Source organism: Excalfactoria chinensis, chromosome Z (genome assembly GCF_039878825.1).
Source record: "Excalfactoria chinensis isolate bCotChi1 chromosome Z, bCotChi1.hap2, whole genome shotgun sequence".
NCBI classification, from domain to species: Eukaryota; Metazoa; Chordata; class Aves; order Galliformes; family Phasianidae; genus Excalfactoria; species Excalfactoria chinensis.
The window spans coordinates 62,807,802-62,830,677 of NC_092857.1; the positions used below are offsets into that span (position 1 = coordinate 62,807,802).

General features: G+C 39.1%; 1 protein-coding gene across 1 annotated transcript; it reads left to right on the forward strand.

Moving 5' to 3' along the window:
• The first annotated feature begins 11,581 nt into the window (after positions 1 to 11,581).
• On the forward strand, positions 11,582 to 12,761 carry LOC140264364 (tetraspanin-36-like). Its single transcript, XM_072360082.1, has one exon. The coding sequence runs from the start codon at positions 11,582 to 11,584 to the stop codon at positions 12,386 to 12,388; it is 807 nt and encodes a 268-aa protein (XP_072216183.1). The 3' UTR covers positions 12,389 to 12,761.
• Positions 12,762 to 22,876: the final 10,115 nt, after the last annotated feature.

Below are 22,876 nucleotides of genomic sequence, written 5' to 3' on the forward strand. Positions count from 1 at the left end.
ACACACACACACACATATATACCTATCTATGTATATACGCAAATAGATGGATGATGAATTTTAAGTTCACTCGATGTGAGGGTATTTAAATAACTATGCACAGGATAGATCTTGTTTTGATTTTTCACCATTCCTTCTCCAGCAATAAAATGGTGTTTCTCAGTAGTTCACTTTTGTTGTAACATAGATCAGAACCAGCTCTTTTCCCTTGTATTTTTTTCCCCTGAAAACTGTCTCTCCCCTCTCCTTGAGGCTCTGAAATAGAATTATGCAGTCAACTGCAGCAATAAATGGGCTTTTTAGAGTATTTTCTTTCTTACACAGAAGACCACTGGGAAGAGACCTCCCTTTGTACTGGTTCATGCAGCAGGATTACTGAGCATGAAAAGTAAATTTTAACTCATTAATGTGGATAACAGCTATGTCTTTCAAGCACAAAATTTTCAGGGAGGTTTTATGTGTTTGTTTGTATACGCCTGTTTAAGATACCTGTTTCTATCTGCATAGAGATCAGAGAGCATTCAAAGCCTTCAGGTGCATTGCACCTGAAAATAGAACAGTTCAGCACAGGAACAGGAAAAGAATCAGTTCTGTGTCAGAAGAGGGAAACAAAGAAATCTCATTTTTCCTTTCAGAATTATTGGCTTTGTTATGCCTTTTTCAATAAATATATACCCTCTGTTCTGACTTTTGGAAAATCTGATATGATTTTGGCTCACAAACCCTCTATTATTTACACTGAAATTATCCAGAAGACACTGTCAAGACAAACTGTTCAGGTGTTTTAAACATGTTATTATGAATTATAAAATTATATATAATGCACTCATAAATACCCTTGAAATGAAAGGCCGCTCCTAATTAAAGTGATCCATAAAATAAATTCAAAATGAATTGTTCAGATACCTCTGGAATTTCTCCTAAATTTTCAACAAAAACTGTAAAAAATGATATGTTGAGACATTTTTTTTCCCTAAATTTCCAAGTACTGATTTGTGACCCTAGTTTAAAACCAGTGAAATGTGCAGGCATAAAAAAGTTCTATGTACTCATTATTTTCATTACCAAGTGCTTTTCAATTTATTTCTTTACTTATTCATTCATTATTTCCAGTACCTTGGTAGTAAGGATCTTAGAGTGGTCTCTTCTTCTAGCCATTCATTTTCTGGTGGGATTCAAGTTTATTTCCACTTTTCATCTCCCCCCTTTTCTGTGATCTGCCTTCCCAGACATGACTGAAAAAGAGTAAATCTGCTTTAATGCACTGGTTTTACCTGCTTGGTTATCTGCATGTCATCAGGAACTTGTTCATGTTTCTCTCTGGGTGCAGGCTTTTTCGTTTATCAAAGCTCATTTGATTTCCTTCTATCCCTTCTGCTTTCATCTCAATGACAGTCAAATGTTTGTTCAATTGAGTTCTACTCTTCATTGATATGAGCAAATTTGGCCAGAGCAACCCCGAGAAACAAGGGCGTGGGTCACTATATCTGAAATCTATGTATTTGTAAGAATAGCATTGTTTTATTAGCAATTTAACAACTAGCCACTAGCAAATGCCAACATAGCTCCATTATAGCATGATATTAAAATACAATAACCTTAAACCCCTAGTTGACACTTATGTGGAAGGTAACTTAAGCAATCATGTCCTCAAAATATTAAAAATACTTTTAATTAAGCCGGATCCATTCCTGAGTGGTAATTTATAGAATAATTTACTAGAAAGAAAGAAGGTTAATTAGCTGAAGGTAACCAGTGCAAAAAATAGATAATATGTGTGTACAGTAGGATTTGCATCTATTCCAGAGTTTATAAGTGTAAGGAAACATTATGGATTTCAGCTTTGTTTCTTATGATGTCAGCTGAGATAGTAGGCTCTGTCATCATTCTAGTATAGTTTTTCAGTATTCTTAATGCTTATTAAAAGCATTTGTCAAAATGGCACTTGTTGATAAAGACAATCTGAGGATTGCAATATTTTTATGTTAAAATGGATGGAGCTGTCACTTGGCTTAACCCAAGCAAACAACCAGAGTTGAGGAAACCTTGGATGTCAGAAAGGGAGGAGGCTCAGATTACAGCTGCCATGCACATGGAGGACTTCCATTTCCCTCGCAGCTGATTCTTTTTCACGGCATCTTGCATCATGAAGAAAGTGAAGAAGTCAAAGCAAATCTTGGGAGGTCCAAGGTCCAAGCAGCCTCTTCTCTCCTCTGCACTGCACTGTTTTGGCTGCAGGAGCTGTCATACAGCTCCACTTCACTATAATCCTGTGTTCTCCAGAGACTAGAGCTCTTACCAGATGCCTGCAATAGTTTTCTGGTGTATTCTGCATGGTGACAGGCCTGCAGATAGAAATTTGTTTTTCAAATGAACTAAAAGCTGGTGGAATACATCAGCTCAATATGCAGAGAAAGCAAAGCTGCCTGATTGCTTCCATGGCTGGAGTAGCACCGATGGTAGGTCTGTTCTGCCCAGCTATTCTGCCTCCTTCTGGGCCTCCACAGTGCTGTTAAAAGGATAACAACCTGCTAGCAATTTGCTTTTGAGGGACGTAGGCCCACAAGGCTTCAAGCATCCCAACAGAGCCATAGCTACCTCATACTGAATCAGCTGGCCCATGCATTTGGGAATCAACACCCATGGAAATTTCTCTAGCTTAAGTTTTGTATGAATGCTGAAATTGGTGTGGTGAAATTACACAAGAAAGACTTTTACTTTGATACAAAATGACTGTTATCTTTTCCTAAGCCATGAATTTCTACTCTTGTGCAGGCCTGAATGACCCTGAGATATGCATAAATAGTGAGAAGCAGAGTGCTCAGGAATGCAAAGCCACACTTGTGGGTCTCCCCAGCATAACTCAGTGTGGCACCATACAGCAGTGAGTTCACTGGGTGTGTGGTGCTGGGGAACAAGCACCTGTTTGAAACAAGGCTGCTTTATGTGTAGCAGAAGCTTATGGTAGCCCTGGAAGAGCAAAGGCATGATTTCCTCCAAGACTATTTGGTCCTGAGTGGCTGCAGTTCTCATAGTGCCAATCAGGAAACAAAAATATTTTTTATGTTGTGCACAGCCCTAAAACAAATTCTGGAACTAAATTAAAGAAGAATATATTGGTTAGTGCTTTTTCTCCCTGAGTATTTTTGATACACAGTGCTGCTCTTCATCACTAGATGTTTCATAGGTAGTAACACTTAGTGGAATTAGTGTAAATATTCCCACTCCAAATCCTTTTCTCCTTGTTGGTCTCTCAGCTCCACACTGAGTCTGATTCTTATGTGGCTGCTGAAAATGGGATTATTCACATACCTCAGTGTCTATGAGCAAGGGTTCTTCTGGAATCAGCGCTCAGTCAGGACCATAACTGGTTTCTGAACAAAAGGTGCTCCAAATTCTACTGTGGCCAAAAAAGCAGTGTCTCCCGGGTCATCACCTTTGCACATCATGTTCCCTGGACTTTCTTAATCTGTTCTCGTGCCAGCCCCTAGTTCTGCTGTAAGATGCTGAAGAAGGTACTGGTGTTACAATAACCACATCTGCTAAAGTGCTGTGGAAGAAAGGAAAATTCTTCTGCACTGCTGGGATATTTTTGCTAGTCTAAGCTAGAATTTAGAATTATGTCAACCTCACCAAGGTTTCTGAAATACCCCTTTGTACCCAGTGGTTTGGTTTGAAATTTGAGATATTATGCTACATAAAACACCAAAATAAAAGACTGCTACCACGGTAAAGGCAGGCTGTGCTCCTTGTCACTGTGCCCAAAAGTTAGCAGAGGAACCTCTTCTGACAGTGTAACGCATTCACATTCTCTCCCTTAAATGTGTTGTTACTTTCCATGTTCAAATACATTTTCATTTGTTTGCTTTTATTTTACTTTTAGATGCTCCTATGAGTATAAACCTAATAGACCCTTTCCATGTCAGTGACAGTATCTATATTTAAAAACAAAATGCCTCTTGAAGGCAATTGTTTGGTGGAGAGACTGCAGATAGAAATAGAGCATAGAAATAAATTGCAATATCTTTGTTTTTTGCATTTCTTTGTTTCTCTAAAAAGCTGCATTTTATCTGGATGGAAATGTATAAAAATCCTATTAAAATTGGTTCCACTTCTTTGAAATGTGCTGTAAGACTAATTCTGACAAAGTTGAAATTTTATGTGCTCCCATCATGACACAGGAAAGATAATAAAAATAAATTCCATACTATAGTTGCTATAAAACCTGATATGAGATGAATGCTACATTTGATATAGACATACTTAGTACTATGCCAGTAAAAAAAAAAAAAGACTCTCAAACACTCAAACACTCCATTTATTTCTACCTAGCTAAACTTTCAGCTGCCTTGGAGGCTGACAATATTCTTTGCTAACATTTACCTGAGCAGAAAAGCTGAGCTTTTAATCATTTGTCAGATTAACCCCAAATGAGTGTATTCATTGATTTTTTTTCCCCCAGCCAATGAACTGAAAACAGGATCAGTTAGTCACCAAAAGAACCTACATGCTGCCAGTCTATATCTTTGCAGATATGTTCATAAGGTAAGAGCTGTACAAATTTCATTCTTCGGGGTGAGCTTGTGTTACAAATCTCAAGAGGTCCTAGCTGTTTGTACCAAGGTAATCCAGTGCTCTCATAGTGAAACTGCTGAATCTGTTTTGATCCAGACCCAATACTTCAGAAGCAGTTACACACCCACCGTATAGTAACTGCCACAATGCTTTCTTTTTTCTTTTTTGCTTTTTCTTTTTTCTTTTTTCACTTTTCACTTTTCACTTTTCACTTTTTCTTCTCCCCCCCTCCCCCCCCAAGTTGATGCTCAAGTGAAGAATTTGATCAAGACCTTTCTACAAACGTTCATTATCACAGAGATAACAACAACATCTTTTCCAACCTGGTGATTCTATGAGGATAGATAGGATTTTGTTTGGTTCAGCTTAGTTTTGAGTAGCTAGATGCAACAAACCATAACAAACTGCCAACACTCTGCCAAAACATACTGTGCAGCAAGAAGACTTGACTGAAGCTGACTTGGCTGAGACTTCACTTTCATAGTAAGATCAGCAGTGGAATCCAGGTTTCTATACAGTAAATCCTGGTGACTTAAAGTTGATGTATCTTGAGATAAAAAAGCATTCAGAGGCCAATATCTTCTGAGAAACAGCAATTTGCAAAAGCACCTACATAATTTAAAGCCCTGAGATAAACTGGTTTTAATATTTGTCACAAGAATATGAGGGCTGCTCTGAAAGTAATGCCATTTGCATTATTATGTGGCCCACGATGTCAGAGGTGGATGTTGGAAGTTTGGTAGTAGGGATTTAACCTTCCCATTGATATTGTGTTTTATGTTGTTGCCATGGCAGCAGAAGGGCAATGTGACAGAATAGTGTCTGGCATGGAAGTGTGGGTGATGCAAAAGTGTGGGACAGAATTCTCACATGTGGACAAAATGGCAGCCATTGACATTCATTGGCGCTTCATGAATATTTATGGAGACCAAACAGTGGTCTGCACAGTGAAGCAGAGGATGGTTTGTTTCAGCAGTGGTGGCAGCAACAGTGGGTCACCTCTGTGGTGCACTTGTACATAAATGAGGCATGTGGGCTCTCATTCATCACTGGTGAAAATGTGAGCACAGCCAGGTATTGGGTGCTGTGTTTCAGCAGTAGCAAGATTGGTATGAAAGACAAGCCATATGCTGGTTAGCCATGCATGGCTGCCACCTTAACTCGTTGCGACATTCATGAGTGCATCATGCACTTGTTCATCACTAGCAAAAATGCACAGCTAATGGTGGTGACTCTGTTGAAAAACAGCATTTTGTAGATGAGACTTTGCTCTACTAGACAGTGTCATTGTGCTTACTGTATCTGATGTCACTTCCAAGGAAATAAAATTGGAGGCATTATTTTTGGAGAGACCTAAAAAATATGAACAATTAGTCATGGATTATGTATCTAGATTTTATAGAGTCTATATACGACAAAGATTTCTACACTTTTATTCACATGTGGGTGCTTTACATCTGTGCAACAAGATTCATTCACAATACAGTAAAAAGCAATCAGAAATGGAATGTTTCACATGTGTCACATACAGCATTGCCATAGTCTGCCCACACTGCAGAGGAATGCAGTAGACAATGCAGGCCCAGCAGGGGTCCAGCCATATTTTACTTGAAGGTGTTCTCTAGACTAAAATGCATCTCATATAGATTCCCTATTCTGAGGAGATCCAGCAGAGAAGAAACTTTATTTGTGGAAGTTCTGACAAGTGTAAGCTTTTTGTTACGTCTTTACTAACTTCCACATCATGTATTCAGACACTTCTGAATTCCTCCCCGAAGAGAAATCTATTACTTGCTTTCATGAAGTAACACTTAAAGAGCATCTATTTCATGCTAAAATCTTTTTATAACATCAAAATGTGCCCAGAAATCCTGCATATGGTGTGAAACACAAATGAGAACACTGCATTCACTTTAAAAAATATTGTAGCTAGTGATGGTAGAAAACAATTAAAATCTCACAAAACACTTTAAAATGTCAAAGGGACGTGAATTCAACAGTCTGCTGTGCTTCCATTTTCTTTCAAGTTTTAAAACAGTACCTACTCCTCCAAATTGTTTTTATCACCAACTGCAGTATAATGAAGGACATCAAGAGAACAGACGTTTCCTTCTTGTTTTAATTTCTTTTTCTTTTCTTTTTCTTTTTTTTTTCCATTTCATGTCTTTTAAAATATTCTACAACTTCTGAAGTGCCAATGTGATAGAAATACAGAAAGTGCTGTTATTTGCTTTTTTTTTTTCTTAGTTTTTGCTAGCGTACATTCATTTCAGTTCTCAGATATTTTACAGAAATTCCAGACTGGCAAACAAAAGGAAGCTAGGAAAAAAGAAAAAGAAAAGGAAAAATGTTGTAATTTTTTTACTGTGCTCATTTTAGAAGACTTTCATATTTGATTTTCAGTATTTTCAATATTAGTGCAAATATGGAATGTTAAAAGCAATATCAAATAAAAGCCCGGAAATAATTTGATGTGGTTCTTCAATTACAGAACAGGCCACTTTTTGTTGGGCAAACAGATGTGGGGGAAAACATCTGACTGGCTTTAGAGGGAACACCCACACAATGGTAAATCAGTTTCTGTGAAGAGTACATTTTCTCCATGAATAGGAGGTGGCAATCATATCTCTTCTGCTCGCTTCAAGCTTCCCATGAAAGATATTAGTCCCATGCATGGCAACATCATCTGACTGTGGTTACCATGGCAACTGATAGTGCATGGCACAGACTGTAGGATCTGGGTCCAGCTAGGCTTGTTCATCCTTTTTGCATTCGGGCTGCCAGAATGATCTTGTAATACGGCATGTCTCATAAGATAATGTGTTTTATTCCTAGAGAGCCAATAGATTTAGCAGCTTTCGGGTTTTTTAAAAACAGCTTTCTGCTTGGTACCCAGTCCTTCTGCTGTGTGCTGTTTTCACTACCCATCGTTCCTTGAATGAATTCCTCACCACCCCCTAAATTTTACAATTTTTTTGCTATCATTTTACATTGAACCAGGGTTGGAAACTGGAAGAACTGCCTGTGAAATCTCTCCAGGGCCTGAAGTTAGGGTCAGGATCAGTGAAGAGAGCACCAATAACTGTGATACCCACTTACCACCTTTTCTTGACCAGCTGGCCTTGCTGGGTCATAGACCATCTTCTACCTGATGGTGGGGACAAGGGGTGGACAGGGTAGGCATATAAAAGCTGAAATAGGTAAAGTTGACATAAAGCCTGCATTTTGGTAAGGATTTTCAGTCAGATCCTATCCTTTCTTCTTTCTTATCTGATAATCCATTGAGTAGCTGTCACTAAACTACCCCAGGCATGCTTCTTATAAATGACAGTGGACTTAGAAATGAACGTGCTTTAATATAACAAGGATCTTTAAAAAATGTTCTAAACTCTAAGGATAAACTTTGAGAGCAATTTAACTTCATCACGAGGTCAAGGTAACAATACCTTTGTGTGAATATGGGTTCCATGGGAAATGCCAGCTGTTTTTCTGAAGCAGTTTTAGGGCTTTTCTCTGTTGCTGCGGCAAAGTGTGCAGTGGATGAGGATCTGACTTTGAGATCCTGTCTCATTTTTTACGTGGTTTGTATTATTATAAAATTAGAAGAGCATGTCTACTGGTGCCTTGACTCCCATGTTTGCTTCTAGGTTTCTTTTTAATGCACATGTCTGCATGGACTTGCTGCTTATCTTGATTTGAACACTGCAACAAAAGTTTAGATGTCCTCACTTGAGAACTTCAACAGACTTGATGATCCTTAAGGGTCCCTTTCAGCTTGGGATATTCTATGATTCTAGTCACCTGCCTGCACTGCATTTGTACAACCACACTGTTGACTTGATGGCTCTTGGACCCCATGTCCATGTCAAACAAATCTCTTTGATCTTCCAAGCTTGTCTGAACCTTTCAATATCAGTCATGGTTTTCTAGAGCAATGAATCAATGAATTCAAAGAGTACACAGTTGGCTTTATATTTATTTGAAGAATTATACTTTCAGCAACAATTCAGAAAGTAGTTTCTCTAAGATGTATTATCTGCTAAACCCACATTTGAATTTCAATACTCTTCAGTTCACAAGAAGAAAAAACTCCAGAGAAAGAAGGGATGATATTTATCATGTTATGTTGTTTATCACTGGAAAGAAAACAAAGGAGCTGTCCTAACTCTGCCTCACATACAGTCTTTTCGTCATGATGCAGTCTCTTGATGGATACCTCTAATTCAGCCAAAATTTTAGCTGCAGATGCAGATAAAATTTCTTAGTAGAAATTAAGTTCTGATAACTGGATATTCTTATCTGGGAGACACATACAAGGATCATGGAGTCCAGCTCCTGCTTCCACACAGAACCACCCCGAATCCAAACCAAAGCAGCTGATGGCCATGCCCACTGCCCTGGGAGAGCTGTTCCATGCCCACTGCCCTCTAGGGCAAAGCATTTCCCTGACTCCCCCTTACTCTGCTCTGACTCAGCTCCATGCAGTTCCCTCTGGCCCTGTTGCAGTCCCCAGACAGCAGAGCAGGACTCTACCCTTGACAGTGGACATCCACTGCAGGTGTTTCTAGTTGACATGGCAGATAGGCAGCCATGTGGATCCTCTTGTTTACCCACCGTGATGCCAAAAATCCCAGCTCAGGAACTGGTGGAGGCACCAGAGGATGGAAAAGAGCCTGCAGTGGCACGGATCCCTGTCCAGAAGGTCCACCTCACTCCTCACACCATCTTGTATTGTGTCTGCAATCAGAAGAAAGAAATAAAAAACCTCACGGTAGTCCAAGGAGTCATATTCAAGTAAATAGGAAATTATATATTGGGGAATATTTAGAAAGATAAGAGCCTCTAGGCTTCAATAACCATTCTAATCCTCTCCTCTGTAGGGAGAGAAGGCCGGCAGTTACTCTGGCTGAAATGAACAAGAGGTGCAGTAAAATTATCCTGTAGGCATTTTGAGCCTTTCTAATGTATTTCAGAGATTGCAGAATAAGCTAGAAGTAAATAGCGTTGTAACTCAGTTCTTAATATCTCATTAAGTTTTATAAGCATGAGACAAGGAAAAAAAAAAAAAAAAAAAAAAAAAAGAAGAAGCAGGTTTGTATGCTCTTTCCAGAAAGCCTGTGAGCTAGCAGTAAGCAGTTCTCATTCTCCACAGTGCTTTTCTGTTTCTTTTCTGATGTTTCTTCTGCTCTGTGAAAACTTTCAGTTGGTGTTCACTGTATGTATTAAACACAGAATGGCCTGGGTTGAAAAGGACCACAATGTTCATCTAGTTTTAAGCACCTGCTATGTGCAGAGTCACCAACCACCAGACCAGGCTGCTCAGAGCCACATCCAGCCTGGCCCTGGCCCTCCAGGGATGGGGCATCCACAGCCTCTTTGGGCAACCTGTTCCAGTGTGTCACAACTCTCTGGGTGAAAAATTTCCTCCTAACATCCAACCTACTACTCCCCTGTCTCAGTTGAAAACCATTCCTCTTTGTCCTATCACTGTCCACCCTTGTAAACAGCCATTTCCCCTCCTGTTTATATGCACCCTTTAAGAATTGGAAGGCCACAATGAGGTCTCCCTGGAGCCTTCTCTTTTCAGAGCTAAACAAGCTCAATTCCCTCAACCTTTCTCCGTAGGAGAACAAATAAATGTGAGGCGAACTTGTTTCTATTTGCCTGTTCTCAGAGGAAGGTGGTCATTGTCCTTCATGGAGTATCTTTATCATATTCCAAAACACTTTGTCTTAATGAAATGTTTGTTCAGTCCACAAAGAAGACATGTTAATGGGGATCAGCCCAAGATGGGCATATGCATAGCATATGTAGCAACAATAGGTCCTTACATACCAACCATCTTCTGGAGGTACACACATCAAGCTCTGTAAGACTTCTCATGGTTCTAGGTATCTGAATACCAACTCTGGTCTTCTTCAGTTGCTTCCCCTTCTGAAAATGAGTTCTGTCTCTCTAAATTCTCTATTATTCACACCTATTGTGCAAGCCCTATTCTGCAACTTGAGAAAGAAAACAGAAATTTCATCATCTCCCCCTGCTCCTCCCCTGACATTTTTGGCCTTTGATATGCAATCCTGGCACCTGTGGCAAGCTTTAGACAGGCTCCTCATCTTACTTCTCTCTTCTGTATAACTTTTGAGAAACAATACTCTTCTGCTGGCTGATAAGTGACGTTGATTCCCTCTTTGATTGTTGTGAAGTCATTTAGCCTGTGTGTAATTCAGTTTCTTTGCACATAAGGAAAAGTTAATGCAGTTCTTACTGTTGATTGTATTCAGTCATTACAGCACTCAGTTCAATCACTAGTGACGCAAACTGAGAGCATGCAAATGCAGAATGGTAGGGATTTCTCATCCAGGTGTCTTGAGTAATTGATGCTATCTACGCAGAAATCTTGCTGAGTAAAAAAGGGCAAAATATTATTAACATCATTATGCCCCTCATCAAATCTAATGAGTGGTAAATGTACTGGGAAGGATAATGAGTCTGGGTACATGTTACCTACAGAGATCCTTGATTGAATAGCTCTGTTTAAATAATTATTTCCTTAATGACTCTGACTTGCACATTTGTTGCCATTTTGGCTACTGCTGTAGGATTTACAGTAGAATCCCCTCTATCACTTGGGTAGTCTAAATGATCTGACCCACTGCTGGCCACAGCCTTTGTTGTTTACCTGTTTTCAGATTTTTAACACAAATGTAGTAAAACAAAAAGTTCAGTTCTTTTTCAACCATGCTTCCCCTTCAGGTGAAATTGCATCCAATAACAGAAGAGTGAATGTCCTCTCAACAGCAAGCTAGGCACAGTTCCTCATGGTATCTAAAGACAAGTAATAACACATAGCTGCTTCAGAACTTTACCTTGGCACCAAGGGAGTTTATCAGCTCTGCTCCCTTGCAAGCTGTTTTTGGGTGGAGATGTCATCTGAGACACCTGTTGAAGTGAGGTGGAGGCCTTTCAAATAGTGGTGGTGAGGGGTAAGCTGCTACATCTGAGCAAGATGTGGAGAGTAAGAAGTGCACGTGTGCCTCTGTGGTTCTATGAGGACTCTTGGCTCAGGATTTTTGCTCGCTTTTTACTGTTGTTCCTTGGTGTTATCTTCTGGGCAAGTGCAGCGGCTCTGGCCTTTGGTGGATGTTTTGTGATCCTTTTCTGCAAGAACTACCATTATTTCTTTCAGGAATTTTTCTTTCCTCTTCCTGGCTGGTTGGCTGTTGTAACTGCATTAATCCTGCTACCTACTGGTATTTTGGCTGTTTCTGTTTCTACAAGGAACTCCCGCTACCACCAAGGGACTCTTATGTACCTGCTGCTAGTTCTTCTTTGTCTCCAAGTGTCTTTAGCAGTTTTGACACAGTTCTACTCTGTTTGGATGGCAGTTGAGCTTAAGAGCACAATGGGACAAGCCTTCAAACAATACGATGGCACACATTCCCTGGCTCGTGGCAGTGGGACTGTGGATACGCTTCAGAAGAAGCTTCAGTGCTGTGGGCTCCAAAACTATACAGACTGGCTAAATGCATCAGCTGCTTTTTCGCATTTTCCATCTGAAACATCTCATGTTCCTAGAAGCTGTTGTAAAAAATACGTGGACTGTGGGAGTGACTTACACCAGCTGGATCAACTTTTCCAGGAGGGCTGCCTAGGGAAACTGCAAGACCAGATACATTATGGAATGAGTTTCCTATTTTTTTGCTGTGTTGTGCTTGGTGTCCTAGAGCTGTTGGCTGGGGCAAGCAATGGCATCCTCATGAGTTGTCAGCCTTTCTATGACTTCCGATTTCTGGAATCATCTGTCTTCTCATAGGTTTACAGGCACTGGCAGCCCTGATGTCCTTGAATCTCTTTTGTGTTGTGGCTGTATTAAAAGAAAACGTTAATGATGTGTATTTGCATTTAAATCAAGCCAACTGATGTGTTGTTTCCTCCTCCCCCTCCCCCCCTTAATGTTGCAATGCTAGATGAGTCTTCACCCCCAGTTCCTGTTCAAAATCTGAAAAACTTCACTGCTGGAAATCACAGCAGGAAGTGTGAGGGAATCTCAGTATGTGCTGAAACTGTTGTAAGTGGGTGATCATTAGGTAAAGGCATCATTTTCTTGGGAATATAGGAGAATGTTGTAAAGTCACAAGCTGAACTTTGGAATAAGTCTTACTGAGTGAGATTTTTGAAGTGCAATTAAAAAGCAGATTCTTCTACTTACAAAGGTGCAGCTAATTCTTTGGTATTTCTTGAAGCTTAAATACTAACTTTCAGAGAAAATAAATAGCCTTTCCTGAAGTGGCACAAGAGTACAACCTAAACAGAGAAGATACAGTCAGTGGCTGCAGAATAAATGTCTCCTGTTGTATTTCTTCTTATTCTCTCCACTGCAGCTCAGGAGCTGAATTTACACATGCTGAAATTAATGAAGAGAAAATAGAATGTTTGTGTTTATTTTCTGTCAAAGGTAGGACTGACTCAGTTCTCCTCTTTAAGAAGTTATGTGGCTTTACACACACTTGACTGACAGGAGCAGTAGGTTGCTTTTTCATTTAGGTATGTGAGCCTGTCTTACCTTCTTACCTAAACTTAATCTTGCCTTTTTTTTTTAAAATTTATTTTATTTTTTTATTTTTCTCCAGACATTGACTTATTCTGCTTGTGTTGAAAGGGGCAAGTGCTACTGTGTGGGGGCTGTCTGTGTTCTTTCCTGTATGAGTAATACTGGTGCCTAGAGAGGTGCGTGTAAAGGCTCTGAGCCAGTGCTGCTAGACTGTGTGGTTGTGTGTGGTTGTGTGTGCTTGTATATGTTTATCCAAGAAATGCTGTCAGCCTCTTGGCTGGGATGGCAAATGGAGGCAGCACCAGCTGCATCTGTTGCTGTAGGTGAGTAACTCCTAAGCCCTAACAAAACTGGAAACCAGGAAAGCCTTTGACTACTGGAGGTCACTGTTTGGATAACTCTCTTTGTGCTTTTAGTGGTCAGCTAAATCGTTATCACTTTTTAAAATATCTGCCATTTTTTATAGTATTTATAGTGAATTTCAGACTCCAGATCACAAGACAGTAACTTGCATGTGTGGGGGAAAAAAATTCAGAGGCTACGTCTGTATGCATTATGTGGAAACTAAACATTGAAATATACTGTGGGGCTTAATTTAAGAACCAAACAAACTTGATTTAAATGAAGGAAGTAATTACTCAATTAGCAGTGAGCAAATCTTCACAGAAAGGAATCTTCCAAAGAAAAGAGGTGAACAGCTGTGCCTTTCAGTAACACAGAGAAGGAACCATCTCTTTTATTTTGCTTGATGTTGGAAGCATAGGGCAGTGAAATGATTTCTTCCAGTAATTGGGTTTTTATGGCTTTGGGGTACACTAGCACATAAATGCTTTTTGATGCAAGACTAGTGCTGTACCACTACAGAGACGATGAAAACAACAGTGAAGGACTAAGAGGAAATTGAGTTTCATGAGAAAAGCATGGTAGATGAGTGGAGTAAATGTGGTGCTCTCTTACCACTACCTTAGTTAAGGGGGATATTTTTCTTCTTGGATCACTTCTTGTCCCTTAAAACCTTCTCCTTACCAGGTCCTGAGCTCAAAGTATGGAAATGCTGATTTTTCCACTTCCCAGTGAATAATATGGGCAATTTCAGTGTGGTTAAAGAGGATTTCTAGCATAGATGTCCTTACCTCCTTTCCACTATGCTGAAAGGCAGGGTCATTCATTTCTCCTTCTGTTCTAAGAATGTGATAATTAAAAAAAAAGAAAAAAGAATTTTGTGGGAGTTAATCATAGGAAGGGACTTCTAAGGCTCTTTAATTTTATTAATTTTGTTTTCCTGTGTGCTAGACATCCCGAGTCTTATCTTGTGTTACTGTACGTCCCTCAGAACAATCAAATTTGTTGATCTTAAAACTGGTACAAACAAAAGGCAGTGAATAAAGATGCATAAGATAGACCAAATGTGAAAATGGTTGTTTGTGGGGAGTAATTAGACAGAACTGTATAAAGCAGTAATGTCCTATTTATGTTGATTTTGAATATTCATTCTGAATAATTACTTCCATATAGGAGTGACTTCTTTTAAAAGAAAATAATGAAATTTTTAGCAATGACTTTCATGATGTGAGATGTGTAAGTCCCTGGGAACCAGTGCAGTATACACATATGCTTCATTCTGGAAGAATCTTCAGTGTTTTTCATAATCTACACAGATGAGCAGCAGTCAGCAAGTGATTTACACTTTGTATTTCCAGAAATTGTATTGCTCAGGGCTTGGAGAAAAGAAAACGATGCTCAGTGAGAAGCTGGAAATATATCCTGTGATTACTCTCTTTACAGAGTACACTGAAACCCATATATTCCATGTGAGAATCGATGATTTCACTGTGATGTCTGTCTTCTTAAAAGATAGTAGTCCGAAAGGCAAAATTAATACTTATAGGTAAAAGTCACCACTGCAGACCTTTAATGCCCTTTTTCAAGTATACCTCTGCTGGACTTGGCAGAGAGAGAGAGCTGGTTGCAGCTTTATAACATGTATTGCAACTGATTGTGGCTTTCTGACTCCTTCATCTGCATAGATGGTAAGCAGGTTGGAATTATACAGTTTCTTTGTCTTTCCCTCAGTTTGTTGGTCTTCCTGACTTTTTCTATTTTTCCTTCCTTTCCTCCCCCCCCCTCCCCCAGAAGATATTCCCCTTTCCACCTCTGTTTTTTCCTTAAGCTGAACATTAGCATGTTTTAATCTTGAACAGAACACAGTCCACCTTCTGGAAATACAAGGTGGCCCTCATCCAGTGAAGAACTGGTGCAGGCTGCTCAAAGAAGTGGTGGCTGTCCTATCCCTGGAGACATTCAAAGTCAGGCTGGATTGGGCTCTGACCACCTGATCAAGCTGTGTGTCCCCATTCATTGCAGAGAGGAGTTAAATCAGATGACTTTTAAAGGTCCCTTCCTACTCGAGCAACTCTTGATTCTATGATTTGGTTGTTACCTTCCAGTTTCAACTTACATTTTATGTCACAAAGTGGTAAGTAGACATCTCTGTGTTTTTGCTAAGTGTTGACTGATGTTTCAAGGCTTGCCAGCTTTGTGGACCTGTTGTAAAAGTGCTTGAAGTTATTCTTAAAACAAAAAACAAACAACAAAACAAACAAGAAACCCAACAAAATATAGGTTTGATAATCTGGGAAGATTTTCTTGTTGTTTGGTTTTGCCAGTGAACCAAGAAGTTGTAGTGTTCTTTTTTTTTTTTTTTTTTAAGAAGTTGAATGATTCCCATTAGCTAAAAGATTATGTGTGACAGCTAAGCGTGCTCTTTTCCCCAAATGAGGAATTTTCTTTAGAGCAACATCAACAGTAAGACTTTTGCCAATATCTGGCAGCTGCTATTTCAAACACCAAGAAGAAATCCTATTGTCTGTGATTGTCCCTTGTGCCAAATGGCTCTTTTAAAGCAGGGGAACGTTTTCCAAGCACTTTTCTGAGAGCCAACACATTTTGTTGACATTTAGCTGATGACTGAAATGTTGAAGATGAAAGACTTTGTGTCATTTCTTGTTGAAATTTTCAGGTGTTAGAAATCTGTTTTATTCATTTCTTTTTAGGAAATAACTGTCTTCAAGAAATTAAGCTTTCTGTTGCTGCCTGCTGTATGCAGTAACACGCCATGGAAACGTAACCTGGTTTTCCACCTAGACATGTAGTTTTACTGAAGAGTTCACTAATCTCCTACAGGGAGTTTAATCAGTTCAGCGTTGTTCTGATGTACAGCTGCACTGGGTTTGGCTGCTATGGAGTTAATTTTCTTTCTAGTAGCTTGAGTGGTGCTGTGGCTTGAGTTAGTGATGAAAACAGCACTGATAATACATCCATGGCTTGGCTGCTGCAGAGCAGTGCTCACAGTATCAAGCCCCTTTCAGATTCTGGGTCTGTGAGGAGGCTGAGGGTACACAAGGAGCTGAAAGGGAGTGCAGCCAGGACAGCTGACCCAAAGGGATGTCCCATTCTGTATGGTGTCTTGCTCCACCATAAAATGTGGGGTAGCTGGGGTTGCTGATGTGTGAGAACTGGCCCAGCCCTGGACCACTGGTAGGGAGCAACTGTGTTTTTTATCGCTTGCTTGTGCATATATTTATTACTTATTAAACTGTCTTTATCTCAGCCCACAAGTTCTTGCACTTTTACCTTTCTGCTTCTCTCCTCCATCTTGCTGCAGGGACTCACTGAGCAGCTGAGTGCTATTGAGCTGCCTGCTGGAGTTAAACCACAACCACAGCAGTTAGCCCTGTAATGAAGAGTGAACATATCTGCAGTTTCACACCTTAAACTGCAGGAAAATGGTTGAACTCACCTGGCATGAAATTTGTGTAAAGTCAGCACTAAATCCATGTGGGGATGCTGGAAGAGAAGTTTGTGCAGGCTAAACAAATCAACACAGTGTGCATTCATATTGCCATGAGAGCTAAGTGAATGGTAAGGATTTTTTTTTTGGAAAATTATACTGCTGGCTTGAGAAAGAAAGATCAATCTTGTGCTTAAGGTGTGAAAGATGAAGGCAGGAGGCTGTAGCTGAAGAGAGAACCCGGGGGGCTGTAAGAAATCCTTAAATCAACCCATTCATGTATTCCTTTCAGCTTTTGTCACTGTTATGTATGTCTTCCTAGAGCAAATATTTTCTCAATCTACCCGTGTGTTTCAGAGGGAATACTTGAATATACAATATGTAATTAATGCGTATGGGTATGCATACTTGCAGATTGTGTGCAGATTCTATTGTGGAGCCTTATATGACAATATGTCAAAGGCCGGCATTCAGCTTATAGCAATAGGCAAATAATTGTAATGAATATACTTCAGAGTGCTTTTGTGTCCTATGTAGAACTGGACTGGATGGAAAAGCTGAAACTAGCTAATTTAAATCACAATTTCTTAAAGAAAAAATAAAAAATCCTCCGTAATTAAAGAGGCTTCAAGTGGGTAGCTCTAGAAATGTCCATGAGACTTGCACTAAAGAAACCAATCGTCTCTCCCTTCGTCTTTTGAGACATGTCAGCATGTCTCATAATTCAACAGAAGTAGTCATCATGCTTTTATTTTAGTGGACTTCAAACTGTTAGTATCTTACAGTGATTTATACATTACTTTCTATGAGGATCTGTCAGAAATTCATCTGTGTAAGTGAAGGTATGAATTTTTCAACTACATTCATGAAACAAGTTTTATAACTCCTCTGCCTTACAGGTTAAAAATAACAACTAAACCCCAAACCACACAAAAACAACAAGAAAATCTGATTAAATATTTCATAGTCACTATTAGCTATTAACGCTAGTTTGTGTGGCTGATTTTAGACATGTAGGAAGGAGCATCTCTCAGAAGAAAAGTGCTTCACCTTCTCTAATATTGGCAGAACTGAAGCACCTTATACTAGATTTGACCTGGCCTCAGACCTTTACATAGCATGTGGTGCGGGGACAAATAAAATTTTCTTGCTAACTTACATTTATGTGTAGAATTCTTTAATTTACAGCAGAATAATATTGCTATGCTATTAGTCTGGGAGCGCTTCATCATGCCATCTTCACATCCTCTGTTGTGATCACAGCCTGGTCACCCAAAAACATAGCACTGCTGAATGGTAGCCTCTGGGACCTCATTTGTCAAAATCCTGCATGAACTCTAGGTATTTTTGCCCAAGGAGGTTGTGGATGCCCCTTCCCTGGAAGCATTCAAGGCCAGGCTGGATGTGGCGCTGAGCAACCTGGTCTGGTGGTTGGTGACCCTGCACATAGCAGGGGGTTTGAGACTGGATGATCATTGTGACCTTTTTCAACCCAGGCCATTCTATGATTCTATGATTTTTTTCTTTTTTCTTTTTTTTTTTTTTTTTTTTTTTTCTCCTGAAAATCTATCTACCTTCAAATATATCCATAGCTCTGTTGTGCTGCATGGAGGTGTTCAACTTCTGTTAAGGTCAAGGTGATCTAAGGGCTGTAGTATGTTTCTAGAAACTTCCTTTGCATAGTCCAATGGATCCTAGCATGAGCCCGGGACACATAAGGAAGTGTAGTTTTCTGCCTTGCTGTGCTCACAGCAGACATCTAAACGTTCTCCTCACTTCCTTGGAGACAGGACAGGGAAAACCACTGTGATACCTACATTCACTGACTTCATAGGAAACAGAAGAGTGTCTAGAGCTTCTGGGATTTAGATTCTCAGCTTTAAGTATATATATATGTTTTTTTTTAAATTCATCCTGTGTGGCTAGGTTAAGTTCCTTCCTGCATAGTGGAATTACTCTGGGTAATAAAGAAGCTGACAGTAGAAACAAGACTCTTAAATCTAGCATTGCTACCCTGGAAGATGACAAAAAGTGGCCCATTTTGTGATCTAAGAAGTACGGAGAATGAGCTGAACTACTTATTCAATTATGTCAAATGATCGGCACCCATTTATTAAATGATGTAAAGTGAAATTAAATTAGAGCAAGTAAGTGATTACATTATGTAAAGCAATTTTTTAAACTGAGTAATGTGATCACCCTTCATTTATTACATTAAGTTCAGAATATTGGATATTGGTGCTATTATTAAATTCATGGAAATGCTTATAATGATGGACTAGTAAAAACACAGTTTTCCAGTGAAACCACTCCTTTCATTATCTCTTTTTCAGTACTGGCTATTGGTAAAATGCTACTATTCTTCTTAAAGTGAAAGATGAAGTTTTAATATAACTTCCCATCCATTGCTTATAGGTAAAATCTTGTGAATGTTATTTGCAAGTATTGCTTCTAAGGGATTGAAAACAAGCAGACAAAGAACATGATCAGCAGTAAAGGAGATTGGTAGAGAGGGAGGAAGGGGGAAGAACTGGGTCTTAAAACTGCAAACTTGCAGTTAAAAAAAACCAAAACACAATGTTATATTTTCCTACCAGAATGCTTTTACATTTTCAGTCCAATGGGATGGAACTTCCTTTTTTTTTTTTTTTTTTTTTTTTTAAATCTTTATATTGAAACTTTTATTCACATTGTTTGTAAGGAAGAATCACTGCAACCATTCTGATCTCTCAGTCTGAAACTGCATACTATTCTGCTGGTCTGTTTTCTTGTGTTTGTACTGGGCTAAGAAAATATTTTCTTTCTATCTCGCTGGATTCCTTGTACTGATGCTCAACTATTCATGCTGTAGAACTGGCTCAGAGGTAATGAAAAATGTTAGAAATGGGATCCATTATTAAATCAGCTTACTTCTTCGCAGTGCTTGTAGGGAGACCATTTCTCTATGGATTCAAATACAAGTTTCTTGTTGAAATTCAGGTACTCTTGTTGCTAGAACATTTTGAAGTCTTAAAGAATGCATTCTTAGTGAACCAGGTGCAAAACACTTTTTTTTAAAATGAATCTAATTGTGCAACTTAAGCCTGCAAAATAAAATACCTGAAGCTGATTATTTGCAGAGCTGTGTGGGGAAAAATACAGCACTTCAATTGCAGCAAAGATTTACTGCAGAAGTGGCACAAAATTTTATGCATATAAAAAAGCTATCTGATTTAAGCATGTCTGGAAGAGTTATTTGAAGTACTTGGAGTATTTCCCTTGGCCAATAGAAGGTAAAAACTGACTTATTTATTTATTTATTGTTAAAGTCTTGATTTGGGAGTGAAATGGCTTTCTTTTCTTTCTTTTTTTTTTTTTCTTCCAGGGCAGATTTATCCAGATGAACATCTATCCAAGTATTCTTTAAATTTGGGGAGGGAACGTGAAGACAAAATAATGAATTGTGAAAAAAGGTGAAAATGCAATTTTCAGGATGTAGAATACTACTATCCTGGCAGCTGCTGAAATAGATTTATTTGAGTTGGAAAAGATCTGTAAGATCACCAAGTCTAATCATTAACCTGACATGCCAAATAGTACCACTAAACAATGTCCCTAAGCATCATATCCATGTGATTCTTAAATACCTTCTGGGATGGTGACTCTGTCACCTCCATGGCCAGCCTTTTTCAAGGTCCTACTTTCTATGAAGAAATTCTTCCTTATGCCCAACATAAACCTCTCCTGCCACAACCTGTGAGTGTTCCCTTGTGCCATGTCACTTGTCTTCTGGGAAATAAGGCTGACCCCCACCTCACCACAACTTCCTTTCAGGGTGTTGTAGCGAGGAATAAGGTCTCCCCTGAATCCTCCACATCAAACAATCCCAGCTCCCCCAGCTGCTCCTTAAATTTCTAGCCTCAGGCTGACTCTGACTTAGTATGGTTTGAATTTATTACCTTTCCATTTTTTTTTTTTTTTTTTCTAAAGGCTTTAAAATGTTGAGATTCAATATTCCTGTAAGAAAATATATGTCAATAATCTTTATATATATATATATATATACAACAACCCGCATTTTTCTTATCATATAGTTTGACAAGCAGATAAAAAAAAGGACAATGAACACAGAGCAGGAAAAAGTACTGAAATGAATACTGAGTTTGTATAGTATATGAGAACAGTGACAATGAAAAATGATGGCTATTAAAGAAATATATTTTAATAGTTTCAATAGTTATCTGCCTCTTTTTTCATGCAAATTTATAGCTATTATTATCTCCTGGCCTAACCAGGGGATTGAAATAGATTCTCAGCAATTGATGACCCTAAATTAATACTATGAAGTTGTACTATATGAAATTAATTAATTTACAGAAATATTTGCAGTGCCTTGTATTACTAGCGTAAAACCAGTAAAATAAAAGCAGAGCTAATAAGGTCTTTAGCAGCAGCAAGTGAAAGAGTGCATTACTAATCTCAGCAACTGAGAAGAATCTGTGGCAGCTGGGAGGAGAAATGGACAGAATGGTCCCTCCAGCCCAAGTGAAAACCATTTTAAGGTAGGAGTGAACCAAAATGATTTTAAACTTGCATAACAAGGGGCAGGGAAGTCCAGGCCTTGCTGAAACTGCTTCTTCTAGCTAACTTTTCACTTTTCAACACGTGTTGGTTGTTGGTGGCTGGCATCTGTGACTCGTGTGCAGTAGTGGCATTCAGCACTCAACTGCTGAGGTTCACAACCACCTACTGCCTGGTTGCACATGGTTCTGACTCCTGGGGCGGTTCCATCCTTCACTTTGTTAACAGCTTTTGAAGTTGCTGATTAGATAAAATCTATTTTGGGTATATATGAGATCAGCTTGGACAAGCAACAGCTTTGAAGTGAACAGGAGACATGCAGCAAAGCCTAAGCAGAAGCAAAGCTGGTGTCATTAATGCTAGTAAATACTTTAAAATGTCTCAGGCAAGGCAAGATGAGGAGGCATTATGTTCTACCCAGCTGACTCAGATACTGAAGGAACTATCTCCAGGCGATCTACTCCTAGGTTGATAAAAGACAGTGTTCAAGGGCAGTTGTACATTTATTCTTTCACCAGATCAACACAATTGGTTTTTAAGTCTGGGTCCAGATACCAGAGCACAGTTGTACTAGCACCTGTAGTTTTTTGATAGTGTAAGGTATCCCAACATACCATCTGTTAGCTCCAGGAAACAGTTGAAGATATATGACTTCTGATGCCATACAATATATCAGGAGTTGATGAGACTGACAACAGCTAAATGAAGCACTCAATTCTACTTTGTTATGTGTTTTATTCAGGGAGGAGAAGAAAGGAATTTTGTATGTTTCTTCATTAAAATGGACTTTTCATCCCGAATTAAGCAAAACTCCAGGGAAGCAACCTTTCCCCACCCTTAATTAATCCAGAGAGTGAACATGAGGATGACTAGACAGATGGGATATCATTTGAGTATGGAAAAATTGTCATCATCCCTCTTTAATTAGTGTTATAGGATGGCTCTCTTCAGATATAAGTAGATATGACAAAGATGTGTTTCACGTATTCAAGAGGGTAATTAAACTGCCACATGCTCAAACCAATATACATACAGGCCTGATTAAAAAGCTGAATTCAAGAAAACAATGATAGATGAGCTTTTAGTGCGCATGGGTATTAGGAAAAGCAGTGAGAAGGGAGGTCTCTGAAAGGAATTGTTTGAGTTCATGGCTGTGAAGACGAAAAAAAAAGGGAATGAATATGCATTTTATTTATAAGAGGGAAAAGCTATAAGAAGGAACTGAGGACACAGGAAGACGAATTCATGCCATGTAGTTTAAAATAATGCTTGAATTATAAAGACAGAGGAGAATGGGCAGACTGCACTGGTCATCAAATCAAAATACACCTCTCTGAATATCATGCAATATGAGCCATACAGGCTGCTTTTTCATGCCTGGACCATATGGCTGCTCCTTG